This window comes from Astyanax mexicanus, chromosome 1 (assembly GCF_023375975.1).
Source record: "Astyanax mexicanus isolate ESR-SI-001 chromosome 1, AstMex3_surface, whole genome shotgun sequence".
NCBI lineage: Eukaryota > Metazoa > Chordata > Actinopteri > Characiformes > Acestrorhamphidae > Astyanax > Astyanax mexicanus.
The window spans coordinates 45488128-45504083 of record NC_064408.1 but is presented as its reverse complement, the minus strand read 5'-3'; the positions used below and the strand labels follow the sequence as shown (position 1 = coordinate 45504083).

General features: G+C 38.2%; 1 protein-coding gene across 1 annotated transcript; it reads right to left on the bottom strand.

Annotated features, from left to right (window-relative positions):
• Positions 1-666: 666 nt before the first annotated feature.
• On the bottom strand, positions 667-9802 carry clec11a (C-type lectin domain containing 11A). The gene is made up of 4 exons (XM_007229963.4): positions 9409-9802; positions 7612-7762; positions 5446-5637; positions 667-1272 (listed from the first exon to the last, which is right to left on the bottom strand). The coding sequence occupies exons 1-4, from the start codon at positions 9520-9522 to the stop codon at positions 872-874; spliced, it is 858 nt and encodes a 285-aa protein (XP_007230025.2). The 5' UTR covers positions 9523-9802; the 3' UTR covers positions 667-871.
• Positions 9803-15956: the final 6154 nt, after the last annotated feature.

Sequence of the window (15956 nt, the reverse complement as noted above, 5' to 3'; positions counted from 1 at the left end):
TTGCAGACTGATGTTGACTGTTCTCTTCCAGAGCTCATCATCAAAAAGCTCTTTTTAAGAATTCATCAAATCACTGAATCAGCCACTTTACACCCCAATTTACACGGCCAATTACCCAACCCACTCATCAGGTCTCCCCCTATCACTAGTGATGCCCCAACACACCAGGAGGGTGAAGACTGACACATGCCTCCTTCAATACATGTGAAGTCAGACTCCACCTCTTTTCAAACTGCTGCTGAAGCAGCATTTCCAAGTAGCATCACAGCGCATTCGGAGGAAAGTGCGGCGACGTGGTTCAGGTACATCAGTTCACAGATGCTTTGTGCTGATCGACATCACCCTGTATTGTGATGTGTGAAAAGAGCGCCATCTACCCAACCAGAGAGAACAAGGTCACTCTTAAAAGTTTTTTTTAAGTATCCCTCTGATAAGTGTGTTCTGTTTTTTTTAGCCTGTAGATGACCTTCATTTGCTGTCATATATTAATATTTTTAATGAACTGCTAGCAAATGTAATGTCAGCATCCAATCCAGTTCTTCTGTGTCATTAATTTGTAATGAATTAAGGAGTTGAGCCTGTAAATTAGGAGATTGTATAAACAAATAAATAGCTTTAATTTCTCTTAAATGTCTTAGTCTTTGAAAAAAAAAGATTGATTCTGAATTAAATAATAATAATAATGTTTATTTTAAACCCTTACTCATTAATAAAAGGATATTTTCCCTCATTAGCTACATGTGCGACAACTGCAAGTAAACAACACTGGATAGCTGCCCCCCATACCTTTACATACAATAAAACAAAACAAGAAATGCTGTAAAATTCCCAACTCCTCTCGTCTAACCTGCTTTGGCCGGGTGGTCAAAGGTCAAGCATCGAACTCGCACAGGTAGTACATACGCCGGTCGCAGTAATTGTCCCACCAGTCGCCATCGTCTGATGACATGGCCACACAGTTCTCCCGCTTGCCGCCGTCTGGCTGGCTGGACAGGAAGTGCTTCCTCCACTGGAAGTATGTGACTCGGGTGGTGTCCTCAAACAGGTAAAGACCCTCCGAGCGCAGGTCGTTGATGCCCAGCCACACAGGCCAGTTTCCGGGGTGGAACTCAGACTTCACGTAATCTGCCAGGGCCTCCTGTTCCCGGCGGTCCCGGGGCATGGCCATGCGCCCCCCGCGCTCCTGACAATTCTGAGATGCTCCTGCATATGTCTCGTATATCCGGTAGACCAAGAAGCACTTGTTTCCCACCTTCTTGCCTTTTACACAGCCTGCCACACAGAGAAAGAGCACAGATTAAAGCACTTCTTTAGAGTATATTTGTATTTATGATTTTAGTCTATCAGACTAACACTACTTTCGCCTTGTGTATATAATCTTATATTATTAATTAATACAGTGTAAATCATCACACAAATTTTAAATTATCACACACTTGCCTCAAATCATCCAAATTTGTCTTAAATTATCACATTTATTTAATATAATCCCACATTTGTCTAAAGTAATTCCACACCTGTCTCAAATGATCCCGCATTTGTTTCAAATTATGTTTTTATAATCACACTTGTCTCAAATGATCACTTTTCTAAAATAATCCCAGATTTGTCTTAAATGATCCTGCACTTGTTTCAAATTATGTTTTTAATTTATCACACTTGTCTTAAATAATGATAGTCTTGCACTTGTCTCAAATTATCACACGTCTCATATAATCCCTCTCTTGTCTCAAATAATCTCACACCTGTATAAAATTATCACTTTTCTAAAATAATCACACATTTGTTTTAAATAAATCCACACCTGTCTTAAATGATTCCACTTGTCTCAAATAATCCCGTACTTGTCTCAAATGATCCCACTTGTCTCCAATAATCACGCATTGTCTCACATATTCCCACACTTGCATCAAATCTCACACTTGTTTCAAATCATCACACACCTGCCTCAAATAATCACAAACCTGCCTCAAATCATCAGACTTCCCTCAAAACCCAATGAGTAATTAAATAAAATTTAGGCTTCAAAATGGCTTCATTAAAAGTATCCTTTGTGTGATCAACAGATTATAAGAGACTAAAATTCTGATTTTCAGGGATACATCAGATTTTATTCTGGTTCATTTTAAACACAATTAAGAAACAAAATATAGGTAAAGATGACCTGGCAGTTTAGCTGCACCAGACTCAATACCCTGGAAATAACTGGAATGCTGCTGTGCATCAGAAATGTATTTTGCACATGATTCTGGTCCTGTTTACCTCAGTTTTTGAAAATATATAGTATAAAATAGCGGCTGTCTCTAACATACAGTTTAAGGTCTGTGGGTGTAAACTACACAAGGTTCTGAAAGTGAGTGGAAAAAAGTAAGCCAATAATATCCTGGAAAAGGCTATAGCTTATAAAAAATTTATAACAAGTGGGGAATCTGTTTCATGCACATATATTTTATGCATGTCTTTATGGCACTATTTATATCTATGTGACGTATGTTGGCATCATTCACAGAACACTGACAAAAACACCATTCAGTCTAATTGCAAATTGCGGCACAGTTTTATAGTCGCTTCTTAAAGTTGAGTTTCCAGCTCATCTACTGAGCTCAGAAACAACAGACATTAATTAGCCATCTTTGTAATATTGGCACAGTCACATGACAAAATACGCTACTACATCCAATAGAAGTAACCTTTTAAATGCATACAACTACATATGATTGGAATTAAGAACTAACTTTTTAACAACTATAAATCAAGCTATGTAGTAGAGTTTTTGACTGTTCTGCAAAGCTTTTGAATGTCTCTACAGTGGCCCAGAAAGGCACATCACGTCAACATTTACAAAAAAAAACAAAAAGATGACAATGCAACCACATTAAGAAAACGCAGCATTTCAGAAATGCTGCCTTAAAGGAAAGCAAATACATTTGACACACGTAAATGCTCCCGGCTGCTAGAGGGCGCTGCAAATACTACTAAAAAAACCTCCACAGCCCACACCAAATTACCAAATTTCTAGAATTACGCCCATGAATAAACTTCTGTTCTCCGCTCACATGTCTAGGCTCAGCCAGCACAGTAAAGCTAGCTTCTGGCACAACGTCAACAGCTAAACAGCGCCCTCTAGCAGCCAGGAGAATTTACGGTGTGGCATATGTATTTGCTTTCCCTTAGCGCAGCTTTTCTAAAATGCTGCATTTTTTTTATTGTGGTTGCGTTTCCATTTTTTGTTTGCTTTGTAAATGTTGTTGTGATGTGCCTTTCTGGGCCACCGTATGTCTCCACTTGTGTGGGACCATAGAAGATTCAGCAGATAGATTACTGTACATTAAGGATTGGGTTTTCCTGAAAAGCAGCTTCAGATTTTTTATCCTGCTCTTTGTTCTTATAAGCTTACATAAGTACCTGGTCAGGGGTTGCTGCAGATGACTGTCTTAGTGCAGTAATAACCACATGCCTGCTGAGTGTCCTCCGCTGCTCTCTGCTGAGCCGGTGAGAGAACTGAATAGTTATTTTTTGTGGAACACTGCCTGTGACTGTGCTCCGAGATTTGGCAGTAAGCACAAGAGTGTTGGGTCAGCCAGGGTGCTGTTTCTGAAGCTCTGCCACAGGATGAATACTGTTTTCATCCAGTTAAGTACCATTTGACCCATGCTCCACCCATGAAAATGCTGCTAAGATTAATGGAACATCTTCTGCAAACTAATAATACAGTACTGGTGTGAATTACCCTCTGTAGTACTATTCATACACGATTTGTTTTACTGATTATTGCTTGTTTAGATTGTAGATTCCTACTGGATTAACATCAACTGATATATAAAATCACAGTGGAACTTCTCCAACTCTACTAATCCTTATACTTCATTCCACCCTCTTTAAAACAGTCCTGTATGACTCAAACTCAAAGGTCTCATTCAATCATTTTTTAATTCATTTTGAAAATGAAGTTGTGGTGTCTAGAATAAATAAATGCCATGTGAGCTGTTTTTCTTGAAAAAAAAAAAGATCCGATGATGCGGTTTAACGGTGCAGTCCAGTGGAGGAATGGGTGGGGGTGGGGGTATATATGCAAACATATTGCCTCTGATTGGCTAACGGTGAGGCAGCGAGATGAACAACAGGTAGAAACTGCCACTGACCTAGTCTTAGAGTCTCTGTAAAATGTGAAATCCACCGGAGATCCTATTTAAACCTATGTAAACAAGCAGAGCTGAGTAGTCCAGGTCCAGAAAGTAAAAATTCACACCGGGGTTGGCTGAGCCGCAGCAGAGCTGTGCATTTTTATTTTTAACTACTGTAAACAGGACTGTTCTAAACATATACCTACCTAGCTCAATTGTACTTTGCTGGTGGTGTTCCATATACACTAATTTCTATCCTAATTGTTCCTTAGCTCTGAATTAATGGGGAAAGCATTTACCACTAATGTGATTTTTGCACAAATAACAGAGGAACAAACTGATACACTGGACTCTATAAAAAGTAATATATAACAGATTGTGTAATGAAAAACAATATCTGATCCGCATTTTGTAAGTTGCAGAAAGCCACTTAAAACTAGCCCATCGCTACTGTATGCTCTGCTTATCCTGTATGACTTTTAAAAGCCAGTCAGATGCCTTGCAAATGACTGTACTGGACTTCCTGTGATAAAAACGAACACAGCTGGAATATAGCTTTGGCTAAAATGCTGGAAAACAGCTGATTTACTTGATTACTAAACCTGTCATTTAGATGTTTATATCTAAAAACCTTAGTTGCAGAACAAAAACTAAATCCAGTGAGCTCTGCTGAGTGAATGTGATATTTGAATAATGAATGTTATTTACTTTTTGTTTTCAGCACCTGCCCACTGACATCTATTATGAACATTACAAGACATTTAAAGCTGATGACTTTACATTTTGGGATTTGGGGGATTGAGGGCCCCCTCTGGTGAGAATGTGTAATTGCACAGAGCATGCAGAGGAATCATTTTAAACTGGGCAGGTGTGATGCGGTCTCCTTTTAGAGCCGATGAATCCGATTCCATGTTATGTTCAGTCAGAGAGAGAGAGAGAGAGAGAGAGAGAGAGAGAGAAAGCGCTCAGTCAGAAACTTCACTTCAACTACACACTTTGTTTTATACTATAATTGAATGAGCTACTGAGGTCTGAGTTTCCCCCTCTGAAGTCTCCATTGCACCACCAGCAGCTCGTGTTCAGTAAAACTGAGCCGGTGTGACATAAGTACGTAAAGACGCCTGACCTGAAGAACTCCCGCAAAAACTGACATGACACCCCAGTTTTTAGAATTAATATATAAGGCTTAGCAGTGTTCCAGCACACTGGTTCCTTCCTTTGGTTCCTTCCTTTGTTCCTTCTCCCCTCAGAAATGCTTCTGCTTTCAGTTTAGAAACAAAATACTATGGACTAAGGGAAGTAATGTGAAGGAACCACGCACCCTCCAGACGGCCAATCTCTTTGCGGTTGTCCTTGCAGTAGGTCGAGACCTGCTCGATAGACTCCTCAACAGTGGTCACTTTGTTCTCCAGCCGAATCAGCCTTTCCAGCTGCTGGATCACCTTGACGTCCAGTGTGTAGTGACCCACGTTCAGTTTGTGGATCGCCTGGTCCATTGAGGCCAGCCTGGACACTGAAAACAAAGAGAAAGGACCCTCAGAAGTGTTCACTTGTACTTATTACGTAATATTTTAAGCCCTATGCTTTATGATTTGATGTTTCGACAGGATTGTGGCTGTTTTATTTGTACTGGGGAATATACATTGTATATATGGATCAATTGATTGGCCATATATCAGTATTGGGCTATTTTCTAGCAAAATATGCAAACAGTGCAGACAACATTTAACCACCACAAGAAACAAAAGAACCAAAAGAACATCAGCAACAGTCAGAAGGCTAAAGAAATCACATCCAATCCAGTGTGAATTAAATTTTTCTGCTGGCTGTTTCCACTTTGAGCTCTACAGCGCAGTTCTGAATGCGAAGCAACTGTGTTTTAAATGTGGTTGATTTCAAAAAGTAAAGAACATTTAACTTTGGCAGACAATCCAGTAACATTACAGAAACCCTGCCTGAAGACGCTTTACCAATTTTCTTGGACATTACCTGTATTCTTCACCTGTATTCACAGTCAGCCAATCACAATGAAGAGTAACTGCCTTTGGCCCTAAAAACTTTGATCTCAGTTCATCTCTAATGAATGATGTTTATTGTCCACTGACAAGAAAATATCTAGTACTGAACAGGATTTCTGATAAGATTCAGCAAGCACAAATTTATTTAAATATTTTATGTGCTTCTTTTTAGGCAACAATTGTGTCTTTTTTTCTTCCCCATTGTTAAAATATATAAATTCATTAACTTTAATAAGATACTCAAATATCAAAAGTTAGCAGAATGCACTTCCCTTGAGCTGACAATACAAAAAGGGGATTCAATGGATGGCTTTTGGCTCTATACCCAAGGTTGGGTGTTATCAAAATCTGCTAAACTGCTTTCTATTTTTACTACTGTTATGTAAAACATTCTTATATATGAAGCAAACATTTAAAATTAACGTTTAAACGGTCACTTTTCATGCATACCCAGAGTCAGTCTGATGTTCACAAACATTCATAAAGAGTACTGAGAGTGTTTTGAGTCTATGTGTGCAGTCTATAAAAGATCTATAAACATCTATAAAAGAGTCCAAAATCTATAATAGAGTGTTAGAACTGAAATGACCACTCTTCCAAGTCTAGGGAGGTGTGGAGTAAACACAGGAAACATTTGAAATTACTGACATCAGTGATGAATCACATATTTCATTTTTTTAATGTGTGGCAGCTGCTTTAAATCAGACTTTTGGAGGAGAAAGTCTAAAACTGCACTTATTTTAGGGTTTCAGTACATGTCTCCAAGGAAAAGCTTCCTGAAGTACAGGATTTTACTGCCTAAAGCAAAAGGTTGTTTGGTGCAGAGTCGCTACAGATCAGTCAGTTAAAGTTAAAGTTATGTGGCTAACATGTAATGGAGGCTTGGACCCTCTCCAAATAAAATTACAGAATGTTTATATATATTATTTTTAAATAGCTTTGCTTCTTTTGTTTCTGAAACTGTAAGATATTAGTCTAGCTAAAAACAATAGTATTAGAAAACTAAACTTCTACCAGTAAAAAGCGAATCTGCTAGCAAAAAAAGCTAAACTGAACAGAGGAGCTTCTTTTTGTTTCCATCAGGAATCATGTGAAGAACTGAAGATAAACCCTCATTTTTTTTACAACTGTCACTAAAACATTTGCCTTACCTTTGATAGGATTGTTCAGAACATTAAAAAGCTAGTCGAACATTTAGGCTTGAAAATGACAAGCCAAATGTGCACAATCGAAGTTAGCTTTGAGCTAAAAGCAACCATTAAAGTTAGCTACACCAAACATGAAAGAGTTCCGATGAGGCGGTGTGTTCATCACAAACAGCGTTAGGTACAGAATCTGAGAGTGTCTTTTGCTGCCAGCTCAGCTGATTTGCATGTTAAGTGTGGCTTGCATGCGCCTGTCCTGTAGAAGAACAGGCATGCCGTTGCTGGGCTAAACTGTGTGAAATACAATGGCATTTTTGGACGCACACACATAGTTGTAGGTGTTTTCCAAGTCAGACATGGCAACCGTTGGTTCAGGTTCGGGTAAGGGTTCAGGCACAGGTTCAGGCTCGGGTTCAGGCTCCTCCTCCTCCTCAATGTCTGGTGTGTCCCCTCTCCCTCTATGACCGGCATCGTTCTGCAAAACATGTTAGCCATCACATTCACACAACAGTCTGAATCTTTGAAATAAATCTTCCTAAAAGATCTGTATGAATTTCTGTTTAAATAAACTTGCTGTAAACATTGTAAGTACTGGAACAGTGAGGCCGATCCCTTAATTTTTTCTGTAGGCTAAAAAAAATTTTGGTTTCACATTAAAAGTTTCTAAGAATTTGAGACAAAAGATCAATTATTCAGAAAATTTCACCTTTGTTCTGAAGCCACCCATTTTTCATGGAAGCTAAATTATTGGAAAATCTAAATGTCAAGTATGTTATGTAGCTCAGGTCTGTTCTGATACATTGATTATTCACACAAAATATAGAGTATATGTCTATACTCATTTTCAGATTTGGGTTTTGCATGTGCAGACAGCATTTATTGCATTTATACTTAAATGAGTAACAACATGAAAACCAGAGAGCTGACTATGTTTGATAAACAAGCATTTGTAAAGCTGAGAGAAGGTGGAACATCAATCAGAGCATAAATATTGTCCATTGCCAGTTCAACCGACTGGAATGTCCTGAATAAGAAAGTCATCACTGGTGTACTAAGTGTACTAATTATTTAATATCAAACAGGTAGATCAAACAGATGATGGCAGAAACATTGTGAGTTCTGTAAAGATAGACCTGTTTTGACATCAGCAACTCTTTACAGAGGGCAGGAGTGAAGGTAACATAATCTACTCTTCATAGAAGACTTCATGAACAGTTCACCTGTACAATGTACAGATGTTTTACCAGTATATTCAAACAACTAATAAACCAGAAGAGTAGGAAGGCCAGGGTGGAATTTGCCAGACTAGGTTTTAAGAACTGATGAGACAAAGATTATCCTTAACTTATGTAATTATGGAAAGACTGAAGTTCTTACACATGCATTTCTGGACATGCTGAGCGAATCACTGAGAGTGAAAAAAAAAAACAAGTGGACTGATATTACAGGATTTTACACAATAACTATTATGGTTATTATGATTGTTGTCCTGCCAGGTTTACAAAATTACATAGCTCTCAGCAGCATGCTGAGCCCAGAGTAGAAATAATAGAAATACTGTCAGGGAGGCATCAATATGATTTTAAAGACATGAAAAATGCCAGTCTAGGAAATGACTGTGTTCAGTCTAGGAAATGACTCAATTTGACAAATATGAACAAATGCAATTGTTGCAAGAATGGACAAAGCATTGACACAAACATCAGTTTTTGTACAAAACATAACAATTTAAGTTGGAGCACTACAGAGCTGTGAGATGCCAGTTCCTCATGCTGTCCTATTGTGATCGACCCTTAGTAAAACTAGTCAGGTTGAACAAGACAAGTATGCTAATGTTAGATTGATTTCATCACAAGAATTATACACAGTATAATATTACTGCCAAATCTTTGACAAAATAAAATGTAAAATATTAAATAGGATTTATTTAGTTTTTTATTTGGTTAAATGTTATTTGTGCTAGTATTTGGTAAAGCTTGTCCAACCTAGCAACAGTTGCCATGAAAGAATTTGTGGGCAGAGCTTGGAAAGTCTGGAAAACTGATTTATTTATTTATTTTTTTGCATTAGCTTTTGTTACCCATTAAAATGTATAACAATGTGTGTATATAAAGGTCTTACCTGGACGTCAGAGACAGTCTGGTCTTGGGTCAGTGTTGTACTGTTTCCTACATTATCTGTGCAGGACACACAGGTCAAACCCACCAACACCACCAGGAGCACAGCTAACACCATCTTCTTCCCTCAGGTCACTGTAATTATAGCTGGACACGTCTCTGCCGGTTTCCTCTCTTTTGATTTTTGTCTCTCTTTCACTTTCTCTCTCTCTTTCCTTACCGCCACCTTCCTTCTCCCCTCTCAACTGACTTCACCCTCTCTTTCTCTTTCTCTCCTCTTTCTCGCTCCCTCTCCTCCTGCCGCCCCGTCCTTTAGTAAATCTCCACCGACAACAGGAAACTCCTGTCCCACCTCCTACTTCCACGCTTTGTGTCTCCTTTAAACACTCACACACACACTCCCTCTTATACACACATACACACACACTCATACAAACAGAGAGTGCCTTGTGTTAATTCTTTAGGGGGTGTCATCACTGTTGGAGCCCCTCGGGCCCGTGTTGTTGGGGAGTGTGTGTGTGTGTGTGTGTGTGTGTGTGTGTGTGTGTGTGCGTGCAGTTTGTGGCCGCTAAAGAAGCCACTAATGAGTTAGTTTCTGCAGCAGCTGAGATCCTTCTTCACATGGAAGGAATTTCCATGGCTGGGCCACACAAAACGCTCCTGCTCTCACAGACACACGCTCTCAGTTCCACAGACTCACGTGGGTTTTTATATACAGAGTGAGGATGTGAGGTCATGTCCACATGTCCACTATAAACTATATATACTGATCAGCCATAACATTAACACCACCTGCCCAATACTAAGTATGTCCTCAACACAAAAGACCTGACCGTCCTCGATTAACATTTACCAGTTAAATGGAAAGGCAGAAGTTCTTACACATGCATTTTTGGACAAGCTGAAAGATTAAGAAACATCACTGGGATTGAATGAACCATGTGGACTGATAATACAGGATTTTACAAAATGACTCAGGTTATGCAACATGATGCAGTTCTCGTGAGTCCCAGTCAGTGGAGCATCAATATGATTTTGAAGACTGGAAGAATGTCAAATTTGATGGCTAATGTATTCAGTCTGGGAAATGATTAAACTTTACAAATAGGAACCAATGCTATTGTTACTCGAATCAGTTTCTCTGATTTTGCTATTTATAGGTATATGTTTGAGCAAAATGAACATTGTTGTTTTATTTTATAAACTACAGACAACATTTCTCCCAAATTCCAAATAAAAATGTTGTCATTTAGAGCATTTATTTGCAGAAAATGAGAAATGGCTGAAATAACAAATAAGATGCAGAGATTTCAGATATGCAAAAAAAACAAGATTTTATTTAAGTTTTTAGAGTTAAGAAATCAATATTTGGTGGAATAAAACTGTTTTTTAATCAATGTTTTCATGCACCTTGGCATGTTCTCTTTCACCAGTCTTACACACTGCTTTTGGATAACTTTATGCCACTCCTGCAGACAAACCAAGTCTCCCTGAAGCTGCGGGAGTCTCCCGCATTTCGGTAGTGGCTCCCTGATGCCCGCGAGTCGCATATAATCTCCCGGAATTCAGAACAGGGGACAGACTTTTTTTCTCTAATCGCGTGTGGGAAGGAGAGAGAGAAAACAGAGAGGGTTCTGATTGGCCTGTTTTCTGCAAAGAGTCTGTGAGACAGCCAATCAGTTTTTAGTGTGGGCGGGCAGTGTTTTTCCCCCCTCCCGGACGGGATTTGTTCAGTCAGTGAGAGAAAGCAGATCATGGCGGAGGCAATATTAATAATTATTATAATATGATATTAAATGATTTTGATGTTTTGCAATTTTTTGTGATATTGTAACTGTCAATTTTTGTCAAATAAAGGCTTTTTTTCCAAAAAAAAGGAAAGCAGAGGCCGGGCCTTCCAAAAAGAAAAAAGATAAAACTAATTTCACCTCTGAATACTATAAATTTAATTTTTAAAAAAGTATAATTAATTAATATAAAAGTTTTGTTTAGTTTTCCTTTGGGTGTGTGTGTGGGGGGGGGGATGTTAACCTCCCTGAAATCAACTTTTGCCACTTGGGATGTCTGCTCCTGGTGCAAAAATTTGAGCAGTTCAGCTTGGTTTGATAGCTTGTGATAATATATCTTCCTCTTGATTATATTTCAGAGGTTTTCAATTTGGTAAAATCAAAGAAACTCATTTTTAAGTGGTCTCTTTTTTTTCTAGAGCTGTAAGTCTGTAAATTGTGAGGTTAGGCCTCCATGAGTAGCATCAACAAGCTTTAAATGCCCATGACTCGACTCAACTGTAGCTTTTTTGGTAGGTATTGACAACTGCGTTCCAAAAACACCACAAAAGACCTTCCTGATGTTTCATAGATGTTCTATATTTTGAAAAACAGTGCCATTTTGGACGCACACACATAGTTGTAGGTATTTTCCGAGCTAGACATGGCAGCCTTCAGTTCGGGTTCAGGCATATGTTTATGCTCAGCAGTCAGAGATGTTCATGAGCTACAGACTTAGGGCTGTGAAAATGTTAAGTATTAGTATTTTAGTATTATTAATGTTATTCAATGGCATGGATTCCACAAGACCTCTGAAATTGTCTTGGTGCTTCTGGCACCAAGTCACATAAGTTTGTAAGTTGTGAGGTAAGGCCTCCACGAATAGCATCAACAAGCTTTGAATGCCCATAACTCAATGTCAATCACTTGTTTAACAGAAAGTCTACAGTGCAAATTATAGAGGATGAGAGTGTCTGTTGCTGCCAGCCAGCTGATTTGCATGTTAAGCATCGCTTGCAAGGTGCTGTGCTGTGGAAAAACAGGCATGCCGTGTTTTTGTGGAAAACACTGGCATTTTTGGAAGCACACACATAGTTGTGGTGTTTTCCAAATCAGACACCGTCAACTTGGATTCGGATATGTGTTTAGGCTCCGGGTTCCGCCTCAGCTATGGGTTCAGGCTTAGACCATGTTTCCCATGCTTATAGACCAGCTATAACATACAAGGTTCCCACAGGTCCGTAAAAAGTCTTAAATTGTCTTAAATTTTAATCCGGGTAATTAGGTCTTAAATTGTCTTAAATTTACTGTCTTACATTTGCTGTAGGTATTACATTTTCAGATGTAGCTACATTATCTAGCTACATTAGTGGGGAGAGAACTAAGGTTAGTGGAGAGCTAGCTAACATAGTTACATTAGCAATAAGCTAGCTAACATGCTGACATAACAATAGTAGCGAGTTAGCTACGTTGCCAGGGAGAGAACTAAGGTTAGCGGCAAGCTAGCTAACATAGCAACGTTAGCAGAGAGTTAGCTATGTTACTGGGGAGAGAACTAATGTTAGCGGCAAGCTAGCTAACATAGTAACGTTAGCCGAGAGTTAGCTATGTTACTGGGGAGAGAACTAATTTTAGCGGCAAGCTAGCTAACATCACAACGTTAGCGTTGAGTTAGCTACGTTACCGGGGAGAGAACTAAGGTTAGTGGCAAGCTAGCGGCGAGCTAGATAGCATAGTAACATTAGCGGAGGGCTAGCTAACATAGTAACGTTAGCAGAGGGCTAGATTACATAGTAAAGTTAGCAGCAAGTTAGCTACGTTACCGGGGAGGGAATTAAGGTTAATGGAGAGCTAGCTAACATAGTAAAGTTAGCGGCGAGTTAGCAACGTTACCAGTGAGAGAACTAAGGTTAGCGGCAAACTAGCTAACATTAGCGATGAGTTAGATAACATAGTAACATTAGCGGCGAGTTAACTATGTTACAGGGGAGAGAACTAATGTTAGCGGCAAGCTATAGCTAACATAGTAACGTTAGCGTTGAGTTAGCTACGTTACCGGGGAGAGAACTAAGGTAAGTGGCAGGCTAGCTAACATTAGCGATGAGCTAGATAACATAGTAACATTAGCGGCGAGTTAGCTATGTTAAGGTTAAGTTTTGATTTTTACTACAAAACAAAATAATTTCTACCAAAGAAAATATGGCTAGATTTTTGGGTCCTAAATGTATTGCAGTCTAAAATTATCTTAAAAAGCATGAAATTTGACTTTTAAAATGGTGCCAGAACCTACATAATTTATACTGGTCAGGAGCTAAGCTAAGTTAACCACCTTAAAGTTAAATTTAGCTTTTTTCAGGAAGTTATGGAAATGTAATAAAATCTTCAAAAGAGCATTTTTCATGAACACACACACAGAGACACACAGTCTGTATTTTGGATGGGAGTGAGGATGTAAGGGGTGGAGTCTGGCCTCAGACAGATCCGTTCATTACATAACTCACTCCACTTCTGTAAATCTCTCCCAGATGAGAAAGTAGGCTGTACACAGAAAGTGAAAGCATGCCCACAACAAAGAAAACCCATTAATACATGATCACACACTCATTCAGCTCCATCCCCTACAGTTAATGAGCCCATTGGTGCATAGAGGGAACCTCTATAAGAGCCAAGGCTATTAAATGTTTCTGCTGTAAGCACCACAACCATGTGTGCTGCCAATGCTAAACTCACTTTAGTGGGTTTCAGTAGTAGAGCTGTAGAGAAACAACCAACGTCCAGACTTCAGATTACAATGGACACTCTGGCTTTACCAGGTTGGTTCATTGTTTCCACAATGTGTTTTTTATTAGCTTTTTTTGTGTGTAGCCCAGCTGATGGAGTATTAAACCCAACATGGCCAATGAGCTAATTATCAGCATTATTTAACAGCACCTGAGGAAGTCCAATAAAGCCAGTTACAAGCTCTTATACATATACATATATATATATATATATATATATATATATATATATATATATATATATATATATATATATATATATAAACATAATGCTTAAACTGACTTGAATTAGTGATAAAACACAGACACATAAGCTGCGTTCAGAATTCCTTTTGTAGACATAATGCACTATATGGTGTGTCTGACATTTTTAGTGCTGACTAAAAACACAACAGTATATTTATTGTCTATATATTTATTGTTTTGTTAAACACGTTTATTTATTTTTTGTTTGTATTGGAACACCAAAAAACATGCAAAACTTAAAGGTCTTCTGAATTTGAAAATATATATTTTTTTAGCAAAACATTTTAGACTAGTTCAGAAAAGTAAGCTTGGAACATTATGACAATATTTTGTTGAAGTAATTAGCAAAACAATATTTTAAATATCTAAAAAAAAAAAAAAAAAGGTTAAAAGACGTACAAAAACACGTTTGAAATCACCGTAGCGCCCCCTTAAGGCTAATTGGGCTAACTTCTTGCAGCTGAGTAATGGGTAGGACTGCTAGCAGTTGACCAAGTTTAATGTCTCGAGGCCTTAAGGTTTAGTCTGTGCGATTAATAGTAAAATTAAGTTGAAGTGGAGGAATAATAAAAATCTGAACAAATACAATAAATATGAAAAAGTAATAACAATAAACTGACCTAGAAAAATATTCCAAAATTACCGGGAATATGTGTTTACAATGAATTCCATTTAAAGTAAAGGAGGGGACTTATTCTCATTTATAGCTTATGTTTTGAATAGTTTTTTTTATGACAATGATGATATATAAACTAGATTAATAAACTAAAACATGAACAGTGAGATATCTGGACTGACCTTCTGCTAATTTAAAGTTTTTTTTTTCCACAGAGAAATTTAGAAGTGGTTCAAGTAGGTCAGGGGTCAATGAGCTTTTCAAACAAAAATGTATGTCCCAGTAATTAGTGCTAAAGAAATTCAAATTAATAAAACGACAAGGGTGCCCAAATGTAGGCACCTGCCTAATTTAGTTTAAAGAATTATTGCACACTTTCTGTAAATCCTATAAACTTTATTTTACTTCTCAAATATCTGTGTTCTTATATGATATATTTAACTGAAATTGCTGATCCAAACAACCAATGATTTATAAAGGAAAATTATGACAATTATCAGAGGTGCCCAACTGTATGTATGTATGTATTTACTCTCTGGAATTAATTGGTCACCCAAAATCACTGTTTAAAGTTGTGTAGAGTGTTATGAAGCAGCAGCAGAGAGGAAACTTCTAACCAGGTACAGAAAGAGTTCAGTAAACTTCACTAAATCAGTTTTTCTACTTCAACCATATACATTTTCCAGCTTTATATCAATTTACACTCACTTCTACACTGCCGCAGCTTTTCTTCAAAACATTGCTACACACATTTTGAGACATTAACAGACTGGGAAGGTTAAACAGCCGGTCTGAGGGACTCGACAGCTGAGGAGGCTGAGGAGCTCTCACTGCTGATTACTAATATATCTCACCACAGCCCTTTACACAGAGTCTGCTCACCCTGTTTCCCTCGGTACAGCAGATACTGACTGTGAGCCGCTAGAGGGAGCCCGCGAGTGAGACCCGAATCATAAACAGGAGTAAACGGAGCTTAAACTCAGGGAGAGCAGCAGCAGGTTTATCACATGCAGAAGTGTTTTAATAATATAACCTCAAAAATACAGAACAAAGTGTGTCTTTAACATGGAACACGTGTTTTTAGTGTCCAATTAAATGACGATTCTATATTTTATGGGATGGCTGACAACCCTAGTTGACAATG